At 44.3% G+C, this 17911-nt stretch overlaps 1 protein-coding gene across 1 annotated transcript in view; it reads right to left on the bottom strand.

Annotated features, from left to right (window-relative positions):
* The window catches only part of LOC124545427 (ruvB-like 2), an 87852-nt gene that overhangs the window by 51439 nt on the left and 18502 nt on the right, over window positions 1-17911 (bottom strand). Inside the window, exons 3-5 of the mRNA XM_047124347.1 lie at window positions 13946-14066; window positions 13228-13378; window positions 12992-13154 (exon numbers count right to left, since the gene is read on the bottom strand). Of these exons, the coding sequence (XP_046980303.1) occupies window positions 12992-13154; window positions 13228-13378; window positions 13946-14066 (435 nt within the window). The remainder of the gene's footprint in view (window positions 1-12991; window positions 13155-13227; window positions 13379-13945; window positions 14067-17911) is intronic.

Raw genomic sequence — 17911 nt, 5'->3', positions numbered from 1 at the left:
CTCCAGGTGAGGTTAAAGATGGCAATGATATGACACTGACAATCAATCCACTGGTAGGTGCCTGAACATTTGGTTGTGGATGTGGTTTGGCCCTAGGGCTGTAACAGAAGAGTGGGCGAGGACACTAACGAATTCCCAATCACTGAATGGGTCGTTATGTGGCTCTAGGGGGCGTGTAGTAAAAGATAATTGCTTTTGATCCAACTGCTGTTTTAGGACACGAAAGACAGGTTGATAAAGCTCAGACAGCGCCATTCAAGGTGGCACCAGGTACACCTACAGGTGTCTGGTATCCATAGATACATCTGATCTTATCCGAAACCTCCGAAGGAGAGGAACACAGTCTGATGTTTTTTTTTTTTTTTTTTGTGGCGCACAACTTCAATGGTCATTAGCGCCCTCACTACTCTAAGAATTCACCGCGAGGCACAAGTTTAAAACAACAACTAAAAGGGAAAACACGATAAAAGACAGACTGACAGGCATAGGATTAAAAAACAGCATCATCAAATGTCCTTAGCGAGGTTTGTCAAATTGATAAAACGAAGAACACGAGCAGCTGCTCGTGGGTCATCCGCTAAAATGGCATCGAAAGTATTTGGCATGTTAAAATCGAGGCGCAGTGTGTTAAGATCGGGACAGGACATTAAAATGTGTCTAACCGTCAGCAAGTGCCCACATGGGCAGAACGGCGCCGGCGCAGCCGTCAGCAGATGGCGATGGCTGAACCGGCAGTGTCCAATTCTTAACCGGGCTAAAACGACCTCCTCCCGCCGAGAAGGGCGTGAGGAGGACGTCCAAGCCACGGGAAGAGGTTTTAAGGCCCGAAGCTTGTTGTCGGTAAGTGCAGCCCAATCGGCATGCCACAGAGATAAGATGCGCCGACAAATCACCCTGCTAAAATCGGACGAAGGGACGCAACAAGAAGCTGTCCGAGGCTGGAGGACCGCAGCCTTGGCTGCAGCATCTGCAGCTTCGTTCCCAGGGATACCGACATGGCCCGGAACCCACATAAAGCTAACTGGAGAACCGACGTCCACCAGCTGCTGAAGAGAGCGTTGGATCCGGTGTACGAAAGGGTGAACCGGGTACGGATCACTGAGGCTCTGGATGGCGCTCAGGGAATCTGAGCAGATGACATAAGCAGAATGTCGGTGGCGGCAGATGTAAAGAACAGCCTGGTAGAGGGCAAAGAGCTCAGCTGTGAAGACCGAACAATGGCCATGGAGCCGGTATTTGAAACTTTGTGCCTCGACAATAAAGGAACACCCGACCCCGTCATTGGTCTTAGAGCCATCTGTATAAATGAAAGTCATGTCGATGAACTTCGAACGAAGTTCCAAAAAACGGGAGTGGTAGACCGAACCGGGGGTGACCTCTTTTGGGAGCGAGCTGAGGTCAAGGTGAACGCGGACCTGAGCCTGGAGCCAAGGTGGCGTGCGGCTCTCGCCCACTCGAAAGGTTGCAGGGAGGGAAAAACTAAGGTGTTGAAGGAGGCGACGAAAGCGAACTCCAGGGGGTAGCAGGGCAGAGACATATAACCCGTATTGACGGTCAAGAGAGTCGTCAAAAAAGGAACGATAAGACGGATGGTCGGGCATTGACAGTAGCCGACAGGCATACCGACAAAGCAGTATATCGCGCCGGTAGGTGAGTGGCAATTCGCCAGCGTCAGCATGAAGACTCTCTACGGGACTGGTATAAAATGCTCCGATCGCAAGTCGTAAACCCCGATGTTGTATGGAGTTGAGGCGGCGTAAGATGGATGGCCATGCAGAGGAGTATACGAAGCTCCCATAATCCAGCTTGGAGCGGACGATCGACCGATATAGACGAAGTAGGACGGTTCGATCCGCTCCCCACGACAGACCACTGAGAACACGGAGGACATTTAAAGAACGGGTACAACGGGCGGCCAAATATGACACATGTGGAGACCAGCTAAGTTTCCTGTCAAAAGTAAGGCCTAAAAATTTGGTTGTCTCCACGATTGGGAGAGCAACGGGACCGAGTCGTAAGGACGGTGGGAGAAACTCTTTGTATCGCCAGAAGTTAATACAGACCGTCTTCTCGGCAGAAAAACGGAAGCCATTGGCGACACTCCAGGAGTAAAGACGGTCAAGAGAACGCTGAAGACAGCGCTCCAGGACACGTGTACACTGTGCGCTGCAATAGATGGTAAAATCGTCCACGAAAAGGGAGCCTGATACATCAGCTGGGAGGCAATCCATTATTGGATTGATCGCGATGGCGAAGAGAGCGACGCTCAAAACTGAGCCCTGTGGCACCCCATTCTCCTGGCGAAAGGTGTCGGACAGGACAGAACCCACACGTACCCTGAACTGTCGATCCATTAAAAAGGAACGAATAAAAAGAGGGAGGCGACCGCGAAGGCCCCATGTATGCATGGTGCGGAGAATGCCCGCCTTCCAACATGTGTCGTAAGCCTTCTCCAAATCAAAGAACACAGCCGCGGTCGGGCGCTTCCGCAAGAAGTTATTCATAATGAAAGTCGACAAGGTAACCAGATGGTCAACAGCAGAGCGGCGCCTACGAAATCCACATTGTACATTGGTAAGTAGGCGTCGAGACTCGAGCAGCCAAACCAATCGAGAGTTAACCATTCGCTCCATCACTTTACAGACACAGCTGGTAAGCGAGATAGGTCGATAACTGGAAGGCAAGTGCTTGTCCTTCCCCGGCTTAGGTATCGGGACGACAATAGACTCGCGCCAGCATGCGGGAACATGTCCCTCAATCCAGATGCGATTGTATGTACGAAGAAGAAAACCTTTACCCACAGGAGAAAGGTTCTTCAGCATCTGAATATGAATAGAATCTGGCCCTGGAGCGGAGGACCGTGATCGGCCAAGTGCGTTTTCGAGTTCCCGCATGGTGAATGGGGCATTATAACTTTCACAATTCGAGGAGCGGAAGTTAGGTGGCCTAGCCTCCTCTGCCTGTTTGCGGGGGAGGAAGGCAGGGTGGTAATGAGCGGAGCTCGAAACCTCTGCGAAAAAGCGGCCGAAGGCATTGGAGACAGCCTCAGGGGCCACAAGGACGTCATTCGCGACCGTCAAGCCAGAAACTGGTGAGTGGACCTTAGTGCCAGATAGCCGGCGCAGGCTACGCCAGACAACAGAAGAAGGAGTAAAACTGTTGAAGGTGCTTGTGAAAGCAGCCCAGCTGGCTTTCTTGCTTTCTTTGATGATACGACGACACTGAGCACGTAATCGTTTATAATTGATACTATTCGCCACTGTAGGGTGGCGTTTAAATGTGCGTAAAGCTCGTCGACGAGCACGTAAAGCGTCGCTACATGCTGCGGTCCACCAGGGGACCGGTACGCAACGTGGAGAAGGAGGAGGGTGAGGGATGGAATATTCAGCAGCAGCGAGAATGACTTCCGTGAGGTGTGCGACCTGACGATCGCAGCTTGTAAAGGTTTGATCCTGAAAGGTCGCCCTGGAAGAGAAGAGCCCCCAGTCTGCCTTGGAGATGGTCCAATTAGAGAAGCACGGAGAGGGGGTATGCTGCAGGAGATGGATAACACACGGGAAGTGGTCGCTCGAATATTTATCAGAAAGTGCATACCACTCAAACCGGCGTGCAAGTTGGGGAGTACATATAGAGAGGTCTAAATGGGAATAGGTGTGAGATGTGTCCGAAAGAAAAGTAGGGGCGCCAGTATTGAGGCAGACAAGATCGAGCTGGTTGAAAAGGTCTGCTAACAAGGAGCCCCTCGGGCAGGATGCTGGAGAGCCCCAAAGGGGATGGTGGGCATTGAAGTCTCCAGTTAACAAAAATGGTGCAGGTAGCTGAGCAATAAGTTGCATCACGTCTGCCCTGGTAACGGCAGATGACGATGGAATGTAAACGGTACAAAAGGAAAACGTAAAAGTGGGGAGAGTAATGCGGATGGCAACTGCCTGCAGGCCGGTGTGCAACGTGATGGGATCGTAGTAAATATCATCCCGGACCAGCAACATAACCCCTCCATGAGCTGGGATACCTACCACAGGGGGTAGGTCAAAACGCACAGAGGTGTAGTGTGCCAAGGCAATTTGATCGCATGGGCGTAGCTTCGTTTCCTGGAGGGCTACGACAAGCGGACGGTGCAAGCGGAGCAGCAACTTCAAGTCCTCTCGGTTGGAGCGAATGCTGCGAATATTCCAGTGAATAAGTGCCATCGTAAGAAAAGGAAGATGAGAGAAGTGGTCACCTCGAAGGCCGCTTAGGGCCTGGCTTCGAGCGAGCACTGCCGCCGCTATCAGTAGGCGGACAGTCATCGTCCATTGGGTCTATAGGGTCATCGGCCATCTCGGGAGGATGGCCGGGAGGGGGAGCTTCCTCCGCCAGTGAACGGCCAGATGTACGGCGACCAGCGGTGCGGCCAGGCGAAACGGATGACGGCCTGGGGCGGCAGCCGCTGGGTGGCGCAAGAGAAGAAATGCGCCGTGGCGGGGAAGGAGAACTGTGCTTCCTATGCGCCTTTTTGGAAGGACGTGTTGTGGAAGTACCGGTCGAAGGCTGGGAGGTCGAGGTACGGAGGAAGTCTGCACGGAATGGTTCCTTCTTGAAGGCCCGTGCATCTGACTTCGGTGTCTTCGTCTTAGCAGAAGCTGAGGAAGGTGCTCGTGTCTGTGGGGTGATGGGAGGAAGAGGAGACGTCGACCGCGCGATCTTAGCACTGGCCGAACGGACGACCGTGGTGCTGAAGGTCAGATCGCATGTCTGGGTTGCTACCTCCCGGGTAGTCCGAGGAGAGGCGAGGACAGTACTGTATTTCCCCGCTGGGAGCAGCGTGGGCTTCCTACTAGCCAATAGCTTGCGAGCAGCCGAGGTGGACACTTTCTCTTTGACCCGAATTTCCTGGATACAGCGTTCTTCCTTATAGACAGGACAGTCGCGGGAGGATGCGGCATGGTCACCCTGACAGTTCACACAACGAGGAGACGGAGGTGGACAGTCACCCTCATGGGCATCCCTGCCACAAGTGACACATTTAGCCGCATTGGAACAAGACTGTCGAGCGTGATTGAAACGCTGACACTGGTAGCAGCGCGTAGGTGTCGGGACATAGGGGCGAACAGAAATAACCTCGTAGCCCGCCTTGATGCGCGATGGCAGCTTAACACTATCGAAGGTCAAGAAAATTGTCCGGGTCGGTACAAGGTCATGGTTGACCTTTTTCATGACCCTATGGACAGCAGTCACGCCCTGCTCAGCGAGGAATGATTGAAGCTCCTCGTCAGTCAATCCGTCGAGGGAGCTAGTATAGACTACACCACGAGACGAATTCAAAGTTCGGTGGGCCTCCACCCGGACAGGGAACGTGTACAGGAGGGTGGCCCGAAGCAGTTTTTGTGCCTGAAAGGCACTCTCAGTTTCTAGTAATAAGGTGCCGTTACGCAACCTGGTGCAAGATTTGACAGATCCGGCTATGGCATCTACGCCCTTCTGAATAACGAAAGGGTTGACAGAGGAAAAATCCTTTCCGTCCTCAGATCGAGAAACTACGAGGAACTGTGGGGCAGGCGGTAGTACTTTTGTCACTGTTGGCTGGTCACGTTTCCGTTTTTGGGTCGAAGTCGAAAGAGATGGAGTAGAATCCATTGCGGAGGAATCCCCCGTGATTGCCAGCGTCTCCGATGGCGCGCTCCTTCCTTGTGGGGACCCTCTCAGAGGGCACTCCCGCCTTAGGTGAATGTTTACACCTCAGGTCACACCTCCCGAGAAACAGACGGAGGGACCAATCGGCATGGTCAGAAGGTATCAGCTCAGGCAATCACCCCTCCCCGGGCCTGGCCTTTACCAGGGGGTACGCGCGTGCCTTACATGTCTACCCAGGGCGGGGACTTACGCGTTACCCCGTCACCGGCTACGCGTGCGAACGCGTGGGTCGGCCTTCAGGCACGCACAGGGAGGAAGGAAGAAGAGGAAAAAGAAGAGAGAGAGGGAGAAAGAGGACAGACTGTCTCAAACGCCGAGGCGGAGACCAGAGAAGGCAAGGAGAAGAAGGCAATGAGAAAGCAAGGAGAAGAAGGCAATGAGAAAGCAAGGAGAAGAAGGCAATGAGAAGGCAAGGAGAAAAAGGCAATGAGAAGGCAAGGAGAAGTCAAGGGAAAGAGTAAGGAAGACAGTGAGGTGGAGAAGAGCAAAGAAAGGAACCAACAAAAGGAAGGAAGAAACGAGAAGTGAAAAACCAAAAAGACCACGATGATAGGTCGTGGAACCGTCCGTCTCCGGACGCAGGCGCTAACTATCCCCGTGAGGGGGATGGACTCCTTTTAGTCGCCTCTTACGACAGGCAGGAATACCTCGGGCCTATTCTAATCCCCGGCCCCGCAGGGGGAAGTCTGATGGTTGAAATACACCATTCCCAGCATTCTTGCTACCGTCTTTTTATTAGGTGACAGACCCAGGCACGGAGCCACTTAAAGGCAATGAGGTGCTCCACTGATGGGTGCCACTTATGGCATTGGAGAGTCAACCTATGATCTATAATGGCCTCTGTGATGTCTGAGCGTAGTTCAACATCTCATCGGTATACCATCACCTTGACCTTCTCAGTCAATGAATCGCCTCTTAAAGGCAAAATGAAGGCACTGGTAGCAACCCTATTGTTCTCTGGCCCTCTATAGACAAAGTGGGCAAAGTGTACACCTCTTTGCTCCAAGTTGGCACACATCTCATCATGACATTATAAGAGCAGGTATCTGTGGAAAATGATGCTCTGAACTAAATTTAGACTTTACTGGAAGTGACAGTCACTGGTATGTCACCCAGCGAGCAGTGCACGTGACTGGGCAGATGATGCCATTTTGTTCAGAACTGACCCACTTTTCGTTTTAGAGTTGGCTGCCTGAACAATGGCTTTGTGGCTAAGAACAAATCACCATCAGTCCTTGAACAGACCAAGTATTGTGGCAAACACGGCTCTGATTGCCACTTAATCCTACGTTCCTCCCAAGGTGTAGCCAGGGAAGCAAACATTTTAGCGTCGTATCTCTCAGCATTGAAAGAGGGCTATCCTTTCACAGACACTCTTGGGGCCATATGGCCACCAGCAAGAGATAAATTCATCTGCTTCATTTGCCATTTATCCGCCACGTAGAACCCAATCTTCATGGAGGCTCTCCCCAAGGGCACCACCTGACCAGTAATATATTGCTCAAAGCCCCATGCCCCAGACACGAAGAGTACAAACTCCTTAGCACGAGTGGCAAGTTTTCAGCTTGGGCACCCACAGTGCGATCCCTGCATGGTCTGGGGGCTACCACCTTTGACCCCCCACCCGCACAATGGCATGGCTACTGTGCAAGGTTTTGGATTCAAGGGAAAGGTGCACAGATAGGAAGGCACAAAAGTGGAGCACAAACTGCATTGGGTGTTCTTCCCTGCACTATCCGCACTTCTGTAGTGTTTTGAAAATTGGTGGCGGGTCAAACCCAATGTGGGGACCATGTGTTTATTTAATTAAAAGTTATAAATATGCCAGGAGTGGAAACTTGAGGCCCATTCATAAACCAGGTCCAAGCAGGGTTGGCACCAAGAAAACCTCACAATGGAGAGGCCAACAGAGAGAGGGATAGTGGAAGGATAGCCTGCACATACTCAAAAAAGTTATGAGTCTCCTGTGGGGGAAAGGTGACATTAATGAACTGAAAAAAATTCAGTAAGGTAATGCACTGCTTTCTCTCTCAAAAATACCATGTCAAGAGAATAACAAATTTGTGATGGGTCCTCAAACTTGGACAGAATGAAGTTACTTGCTTTACTGATGGGTTCATCTGAAGGTGACAATATAGCATTTTTCTAAAACCAATCAAGTGGCTCAGTTAAAACGCTGCGGACATCAGGGTATAATTTTTCCAATTAATTCTGAGACGTATGGCACTAAAGCAGAGACATTATTATTTGTTTTACTGATTGTTGTTTGAAGTTCACAATTTCCTATTTTGAACAAGTTATTATCAAAATGTTTATTATTTTTAAGTGTTTTGTGGTGTTATTTCGTGCTGTTGTGTACTTCACAAGCATGATCTGTCACCTACAACACATGTATGTCAATTTACCTCTTAAATAATTTCTCCTCACCATTCTCTAAGTTAGTTACCTCCGTGGTCCTGCTGTGCAGTGCCAAATGACCATTCTCTCAGACTTCTTCACTTTGTTGGGATGCATTGATGCAGGAGGAGAGCTGCAATCGGCCTAAGCTACTAAATAACGTAAACAGCTTAGGGGTCATTATGCTGAATTTTACGCTCTCTGGGTTTGATACACAGTTTCAATCGCAGTGATAGGTGAACAGATCCCTTAGTTCACAACAGATTATTTAAAACAGGCATGAGTCTTCCACTGAAGACCATGTATAAGTATTGCACCATGCTGAGAAATGTAGCCTTATGAATTTGCACAAGGAGATTGAAATAAATGTACATAAAAGCAAATGACCACAAAATCTCCTCAATGAACAAACCAAGTTAACCAATGCATCCTTTCTCCAAAATTTCATTCACCTGCTTTCCAATTTAAAAAAAAAAATAAAAAAATAAAAATAATCCTCTGTTGCAATATTTATATACGCACATCCATCCCAAACCATTTACTGTGCTATCGATGTATCCCATAATACGTCCATAGTTGTAGTATTTATTTATGTACATCTGGCCCTTATCATTTACTCTTGTCCCAATGAATACCATTATAATTACGTTAATATCATTGCAGTAACGCTTTATAACTGACTGCTTTATTTGTTTATCTTAATTTTAATCAGATCTCTGTCAATATAAATAATAAATAAGGTAACATTAGCAATTCGTAAATTTCTACTGTCACATACATGTACGTAATGAAATATCTCTCAGAGTTGACATTTTTGGTATTGTTATGGTTGTAATGTCGTCATCTTTGTATACATACCTCCACGTGATGAAATTTCTTAGTGTGTGAGTGGTGCTTTACATTATGTGCAAATATATACACAAAAAAGTGCATTATACAGTTTTCGCTGCTCCAAGATGATGAGCAACCCACACTGGAACATAATGGCGCAGATTCTTCATCGTAAGTACCCAAAACATCCTCCCTTTCATAATAATAATTTGTTTAAATCACGTAAGATCGTTATGAGGCACAATTACAATTAAAAAGACATTGTCTCACATCATCTTTTGGTTGCAGGACAGCACCAGCCCAAGGAAGTTTTGTCAGGTGGGTAAACAAAAGGCTAAATCTAATGTATAACATGAACTAGCCGTCTGAAGATGAACCGGTCAGTTTGAATCCAGTAACGGTGCTGTTTAAATAAACAAATAGCATTATAAAACATGGCTGGTTGCTATTACCTGTGTAAGAGTAGAACTATATTTTGTACACAGCCACAGGCTCAAAATGTCAGTTCAACTGCCTTCTAAAAGTGCGGCAGCAAAGTCAGATTATTGTTGCAGCAAGGTTTCATCAGATCTAACATTGACAGTATTAGATTAATTAAAAAGTCTTGCCAGTGTCTCCAGGCACATAAAAAAAAAACATTTTCCCTCCATTGTTGCTGACTATACAAAGCAGCTACTCAAACCTGTAGGGCGAGAAAAAATTGAGAATTCCAGGTGTGAGGAAGAAGACTGTGTCAAGAAGCTGCTGGTAAATTAATGGTGAGAGGAGGGGGTAAGGGTGGGGGTTGGCATACCATAATAATGACTTTTTTGCTCTCAGCTGAGATATATTAGTCATTAGCAGTAGTTTAACTGCAGTTTTTAAACATCGGTGCTTCATATCGAATAATACTCACGTAATTAACACACTCTGAAATATTAAGTATTTTAAAATTTGTGATCCATTAAACTCAATAAAATAAAATTTAAATATTAAGTTAAAAACAAAGAATTCCCCGAGATCAAATTCCCCAAGATTTCTCTGATTTTTCTAAGTAAAATGTAATTCCCTGAGAATAGCCACCCTGCGCTATTAAGTCGGAAACATTTGTTTGCTCATTATTCAAATTGTAGTCATATTGAACAGTGTAGAAAAGTTGTTAATGATCATATGAGGAGCACTCAAATAATGCAACCTTTTTTTTTTTTTTTTTTTTTTTTTTTTTTTTTCTGAAAACAGGTTGCTTTTATTCAAACCTCCTTTACACCCTATTATTGCCCATTCTTTTGAGTACAAAACTATTTTCAACATGATCTCCATTCAATGCAATGGCCTTATGCCACCTTAGAAGAGCCTGTACGGCCACATGGTACCCCCCCCCCCCCCCCCACCCTGATCGATATCGGGGTCAACATCTTGCTGCATCAGTAACCTCTCCACTGCCCACACCCTGCTTTCCACAGAGTGCATCCTTCATTGGACCGAGCAGATGGTCCTTCATTGCTCTTTGTGGTCTTCTGTTAGGTAATAAGGAACCCAGCAGTCACACACCTTTGAGCACTTCAACTACTAGATAAGTGTGTTGGCAATACCAACAGACGTGCAGATCTCGAATGAGTGTCCACACGTCCCAACACTGCGTAAGTCACAGCTGTGAGCAGTTGGCCAGCAGGTGGGAGATCAGACAGTTATGCGTGACCTTTGAAATTCTGCAGTGCTCTGATTTCCGCCAAAAGAAACTCAATGGCAGCTCTCTGCTTGGAACGCACCTCCACTACAGATGCTATTTTGAACACAACACATAGCACCACCAGACATTAGAACTTCATCAAATTATAGGAGCTGCAGCAGGAATATTCCATGATTTCCCACAACAAATTCCACATCTTTTCCATGTGAAATTAATTTAGAGGGGAAAAAATGTGTTGCATTAATTATTGAATGGCCTTGTAGTTTGTTTCTTGCAAATACTCCATACCGGTTGATAAATTTATTATTGGAATTTATATGTAAAGAAGTCCACAAAGTGTTCCAGATTTACCTGCTAGAGATTCAACGTATTTTGGTTGTGATCTATATCAGCTGTTCCTGCGGTTTATGATGCAGTTGTCTTGAGCAACGCTTTCATGATAATTTTGCCAAAGGAGCATCGAGTCAGTAACTGCACAAAATGAAATAATTATAGCAAATAAATGTGATTTTGCCGCACAGATTATTGCAGGTTTGGACAGCATTTTTTGTGATTGGGAATCGTCTCCTAGTAGGACGATGGCTTTGCATGCTCCTTGGAAGGTTATCGCAAGTCGTCTCTCATCGCTAGATGGCATGGGCGTGCTCTTCAGAGATTTTGGCAGCAACTTTATTTCACAGATTATGGTAATGATAATTTCATATGGGTCAAGTCTTTCACCTTAATGTTGTCTCCGCGAATTGTGCCTCACTAGGCAAGTTCCAACCAGATAAAGGTGACCTACAGAAGCATGGAATCTGCCATTTCTAGCAAATCTCCATGTCACTGAAAGATGATGGTTATGTTAATAAACAGAGCAAAAATCCTTGTCCAAATGGGGTTTGATCCTGTGACCTTTCGATTACGAGACAAGCACTTTACCACTAGACTACCACATCCGAATACGAACGGGCTCCCAGAACAGGAGACCTACACTTCAATATGGAATCTGAACCACGTTTCACTTCTGGCAATTATCCACAACATTGAGAGGTCAATTCTAGGTTAAAATGCGGTGAAAAATTCTTGGTCTGACTATGATTCGATTAGGTGACCTTCCAGTTTTCAGACACATGCTTTACCACTACACCACCAGTCCTGAATCTTATTCCACCCCAGCTTCACTGATCTCTGGTGTCGTGGTAGCTGTACCACTAGATGTCAATGCTATCGCATTCACAGTGGCAGCACAATTTAATTAATCTTATTTCAGCCAATTTCCCTGAAATATTTATAAATTAAAGTACATGACCTTCCTCGAGAATCAATCAGTCAATCTATCAGTCAAAACTTAATCAGAATCTCTGCAGTACTTATCCCAAACATACAGATAGAAATGAGAAGGGAACTTTTAAGAAATGGGCAATAATTAAAAGAGAAACTGGGAAATCAATTAAGGACTGTGAGGACTTTAATACAGGTGGTGAAATAAATGACAGTAGCTATATAATCTAAATATTTAATAACTTCCTGGAAATAACTCAGACAACTGGCATGAGCAGTTTGGGAATAAGGCAATAGAACACATGCAAGGATCAATTCCAATGACACACATGTAGAGCCAAATCATAATTGCTCCATGATCTGCCAAAGAAATTGAGAATGTAATTAGCTACATTAAAATCAGAACTCTCAAATAAATAAATAAATAAAATCTTGTTCTTCAGATATATGCAACATATTCCTTCACACATGTATGACATGGATGTGTATATTTTCAAATACACACAGAATCTATTACTGTCAGGCTGCTTATCTCCCATCCAATTGAAATTACAGAAAATTTAAATGAAAAAATATTGCCAACTGGTACTTTCTGTGACTTATCACAAACATTTAACTGAGCGGTTCACATTATTCTCACAAAGAATCTCACATATTATGGTATCAGATCTATCTTAACAGCCAACAATCAGTTCCCAGTATCAGAAACCGTGGTAAATTTTTTTGGGTTCGTTGACATATGACTGACTTGTTATAGATAAGAAAAACTTTGAAACAAATTACACTGAATGATCAGTTAATTCTAATTTCACTACCCTACACTATCCGCCACAAAATTGGGAATGTGTGTGGATGCCAGAAACCAAAGAAACTCCAGAATGAAATTTTTACTCTGCAGCATAGTGTGCGCCGATATGAAACTTCCTGGCATATTAAAACTGTGTACCAGTCCGAGACTCGAACTCGGCACCTTTGCGTTTCGTGGGCAAATGCTCTACCAACTGAGCTACCCAAGCACGACTCGCGCCCCATCCTCACAGCTTTAATTCTGCCAGTCCCGAGTTCGAGTCTCGGTCCAGCACACAGTTTTAATCTGCCAGGTAGTTTCAAAGAAACTCCGTTTAACATTTGTTTTAAATCTACTTAAAATGAACTTACCTTTTCTTTCATGAGTGATTCAATCATCTTGCTACCCAAATCATAAATAGTTTCCATTTCAGTTGTCTTCAGAGTAAGCTTCCCGACTTTTGTACCAACGCCAGTTGCAGGCCTGTCAACTTGTACTTCAACCACTTCTCCCTCGATAATTTCAGTTTCCTCTCTGCAAGATTAAATTATAATATATGAAACTATTACAAACAACTGATTATAGGCTCAGGGATTTTCAAACTTACTTGATCCGCACTCCAATGGACTTTCTGATAGCCTGTGTCAAAGCTTCTGTCTTACTCATCTCCAAACTGTATATTTCAGAGCCAGCCATACTTGTGAAAGGTGTGTCTTGACCTAACGCTTGTGCCAGTCCCATGGCAATTGCAGTTTTACCTATAAATTAATTACACATTTATACATACGCAACAACGCCCAATATAAATGAAATTTTACAGTACTCTTAACCGACTATGACAATTTTATGCCACTATCTACAACATTAAACTACTACAGAAAGAGACATGTAAGGAGAAAAGAAGGGAAATACTTGGCAGCTACATTAAATGTCTATATACCAACCATTACTCACAAGGTGAAACACCAGGGAAAAAAAAAATCTTCCATAACTATGCATATGGATACTCTGTTCCTGAAGTCCCAAACTCTGAAAAATGAACTAGATAATCTGAAGGTCAATGGCACTATTATCTTTTCACTGCTGTCACCCATGATCCATCCTACATTACTTCCTCTTCACAAGATGTATAACACACTGTTACTAAATGTAATATGGATAGGTACACATTACTACTAAAGATAACATGGACAGGTAAAATATCTATACACCAAGCACTGGCAGAAGAAAATACACTAAAGACTCATTCATACTGATTATTACATTATTACTACAGATGTATGTAGCTATACACATTGGGTAGCTTTCACTGAACCTGCTTTTACCTGTTCCTGGTTGTCCTGCAAACAGGACAGCTCTCCCTGCAATCTTGCCCTCTTTTATCATCTCAAGGACAACACCAGCAGCTCGCCGAGCTGATAGCTGTCCCACCATTCCCTGGGAGACCTGAAATACAATGTAAAATCTTGAATTGGTGGTTCAAAGGGATAACTAATATCTGTGCTTCCACAGTTGTGATTGCTTTCTAGTCATGAAACTGAAATGTGAAAATGTGCCATGAAATACTTTTCGCAAGATATAATGACCTGAGTAGTGATTCTACAAGTAAAAAAAAGTGGGTTTGAGATTTGCACGCATGTTGAAGTAACCTGCTACCTTGTTAAATTTTCGCCATTCCTACAGGATGTCGGTCTATTTTGTAGAGCTGTCTTCGAAAGTTTTGTCATTCTTTTGCTAGTGTGTATTAATGACAAGATAAAAATGAAGTAGGTAATTATATAGTAGATGTCCCGCATCATAAATCTTACACATCATACATAGAAAATGTATTATGATAAAACAGTGTATATTACCGATCCATAGTTTCCAAACAATGACATTCTGTAAATTTAACAAAAAACTGACACTAATAGAGAAATAATGTGAGTGCTACAGAAGTAATTGCACAGACATTGAAATGTCTTGTGAAAGAAATGTTTAATTCCAAAATACTGGCTAATTTCACCAGCTTAGTTAGTTTCAAGTAGACACATGCTAACGTTCATACAACTATAGCATTTCACAGATTGTACATTATGTAATACAAAAATGGAACGTAACAGAATATTGGAAGAAAATCAGAAATTCATAAATCATAGTAAACAGCATAGTATGCATTATAGCATGCATACAAATGTCCAGATTCACAACAAAGCAACTTAAATTACACTTTTCTATGGTTTTTGAGATGCTAATATTCTCGAAGTGTTCTCTCCCTATTGTTTCTTTATTGTGGCATTACATTTTTGTTAATGCTGTATATACAAGGTAATGAAAATGATCATCTGAAATTAATTGAAACAAAACACTGAAACTAGTCTTTAGTCCAGCGATTCCAGGTGGTATGAGTTGCAATGTTACATACTTTTCAGCAGTAGTAGTTTGCTCTAAAGGAGTATGATTTTTATATGTAAACCAGGAATCAAGCGAAAGCAAGTTATTCTGACCAGGTATTGGTCAAATGCAGTGCTCATCTCATAGTTGTCGTTATCTTATGTCCATTTTCCCCACTCTTGCTTGTTGTGACATAAGTATTCCCTACTGTCCTTGCAAGATCGTGTTCATGAGAAAGAATTATAGGGGGCAGAGGACCTCCAACTTCATGCAGCACAACAAATAACTTTCCAGCCAATTAAGCATCCAGGTTAACAGCTGGCCTAATTGTGTACAAATGAGTTAAGGCATTGATGTTTGTTGACCTTGATATAACTCTCTTGGTACTTTAATTTCCAGGGTTCATTTGATATGTGTTACCTCTTCCAAACCTGACTGGTCAGAGTTAAAAACAATTCCTTACTGAACGACGAGATAAGTTTGTTTATCTCCTTTACAAATTTTCTGGCAGAGTTCGCAGTTCGTAGTGCATTGTCCACTTGACACTTTGTTGGAAATTTCTTTACCTCAAGTCTTCCAATTCTGTAACATTGTTTGAAGTTACACCACCATCCACTACTTGACTTGAAATAACTGTGATCTATGTCACATGCAATTTGATGTGCACAATGTTGTAGGTCACTATCATGCACATTCTATAAATTGAATTGATCATCCCTGAAACGTGCAAAAACTAGTTTTTGTAACGAGTTCACGTTGTCTTCCCTTGACTATTGATAGTTTTTCTTATGCACTACAGTAATATTGTTGCAGACTTATTCTAAATCTGTTCATAATAGTTTTTCTTTACTGTGTTGCAGATGATCTTCCTTATAAGTAATTATGATTAGTACCCGCTCCTTGGCTGTCAATTTTGTTCTTTACTACTTTTCACTGAAGACAGGATTTGTAGCTCCCTCTGACAAGGATGATGAACTGCATCTCTCGGCACTGTTTCAATATCACTTTCACTTGTTAAGCATATATCGTCGTTATTGTGGTCCTATGTGCATTGGCCACACAGTCAAGTGTTAACAACACCATGCATTCCGCTGGCAAATCTTGTAGCAATGCTAATACTTCATCTGCCACTTCTTTGTTACTATGCATATTTCCTTGGGTTCCTTACTGATGAAATGTCAACTTCAGCAACTGTTCTTTTAGATATGTGACTTTTGTCTTGTTTATCACTGCCACTGCTCTGCTTTAAATCAACACCACTGGCACTGTAGGTTTGAGTGTTACTTGTCAACTAAGCAGTTCAGCTACGATCTGTAGCCCCAAGCTGTGCTCACTGCATTGGATACCTGCAGTTCGGCCCACCTCTTGCCATTAGCAGCCAATATTTTGGTCGCATGGTAGACAACGTGTAGGGCATCGAATGACAAACATCATTGGCCACTTGCGAGCTCGTACTCAGGATGTTCCTTCTTGTTCCTTCTAAGTTGGTGTTACTAAAAATCAACATGGAATTTCAGTGAATGTGTTTTTTAGACATGAAAGGCTTTGCATATGCATCTGAACTGTGTGATACTGTTTTTTAATAAATTTTTAATATGTGGTTCTGCATAGAGCAATGTATTTCATTGGTACACATTGTGAATGATGTATATGCACAATATCGTGTAGGTAGTTGAGAACTGTTACATGGTTTGTGATGTGTTGGTAAATGTGCCAACACCTTGTAGATAGAGGAGGCCGAAATCTAACGCAGACGGGCGTGAATTCTGGAACAGGATAAGTAGTGAATTCTCATAAGAAAAGTATGCAGCTCCCCGAATACTTAACTTTATTCAATCCTTGCGGTACATCGCTCTTGATAATACAAATAAGACTCTCTTCAGATACGGTTAATGGCGCCTTGCTAGGTCGTAGCCATGGACTTAGCTGAAGGCTATTCTAACTGTCTCTCGGCAAATGAGATAAAGGCTTCGTCAGTGTAGTCGCTAGCAAAGTCGTCGTACAACTGGGGCGAGTGCTAGCCCGTATCTCGAGACCTGCCTTGTGGTGGCGCTCGGTCTGCGATCACACAGTGGCGACGCGCGGGTCCTGTTGTGGCGTAACAAGCTAGTTACGCCACACTGAGAAGGGAGGCGAAAGGCACGCGTACACACACGCCGACTGGCGTCAAGTCTGGAACAGGATACGTTATCTACATCTACATTGATACTCCGCCAGCCACCCAACGGTGTGTGGCGGAGGGCACTATACGTGCCACTGTCATTACCTCCCTTTCCTGTTCCAGTCGCGTATGGTTCACGGGAAGAACGACTGTCGGAAAGCCTCCGTGCGCGCTCTAATCTCTCTAATTTTACATTCGTGATCTCCTCGGGAGGTATAAGTAGGGGGAAGCAATATATTCGATACCTCATCCAGAAACGCACCCTCTCGAAACCTGGCGAGCAAGTTACAACGCGATGCAGAGCGCCTCTCTTGCAGAGTCTGCCACTTGAGTTTATTAAATATCTCCGTAACGCTATCACGGTTACCAAATAACCCGGTAACGAAACGCGCCACTCTTCTTTGGATCTTCTCAATCTCTTCCGTCAACCCGACCTGGTACGGATCCCACACTGATGAGCAATACTCAAGTATAGGTCGAACGAGTGTTTTGTAAGCCACCTCCTTTGTTGATGGACTACATTTTCTAAGCACTCTCCCAATGAATCTCAACCTGGTACCCGCCTTACCAACAATTAATTTTATATGATCATTCCACTTCAAATCGTTCCGCACGCATACTCCCAGATATTTTACAGAAGTAACTGCTACCAGTGTTTGTTCCGCTATCATATAATCATACAATAAAGGATCCTTCTTTCTATGTATTCGCAATACATTACATTTGTCTATGTTAAGGATCAGATGCCACTCCCTGC

The sequence above is a fragment of the Schistocerca americana genome, chromosome 8, assembly GCF_021461395.2.
Source record: "Schistocerca americana isolate TAMUIC-IGC-003095 chromosome 8, iqSchAmer2.1, whole genome shotgun sequence".
Lineage (NCBI taxonomy): Eukaryota > Metazoa > Arthropoda > Insecta > Orthoptera > Acrididae > Schistocerca > Schistocerca americana.
The sequence above is the reverse complement of the archived record's forward strand: the minus strand, read 5'-3'. Positions and strand labels throughout refer to the sequence as shown.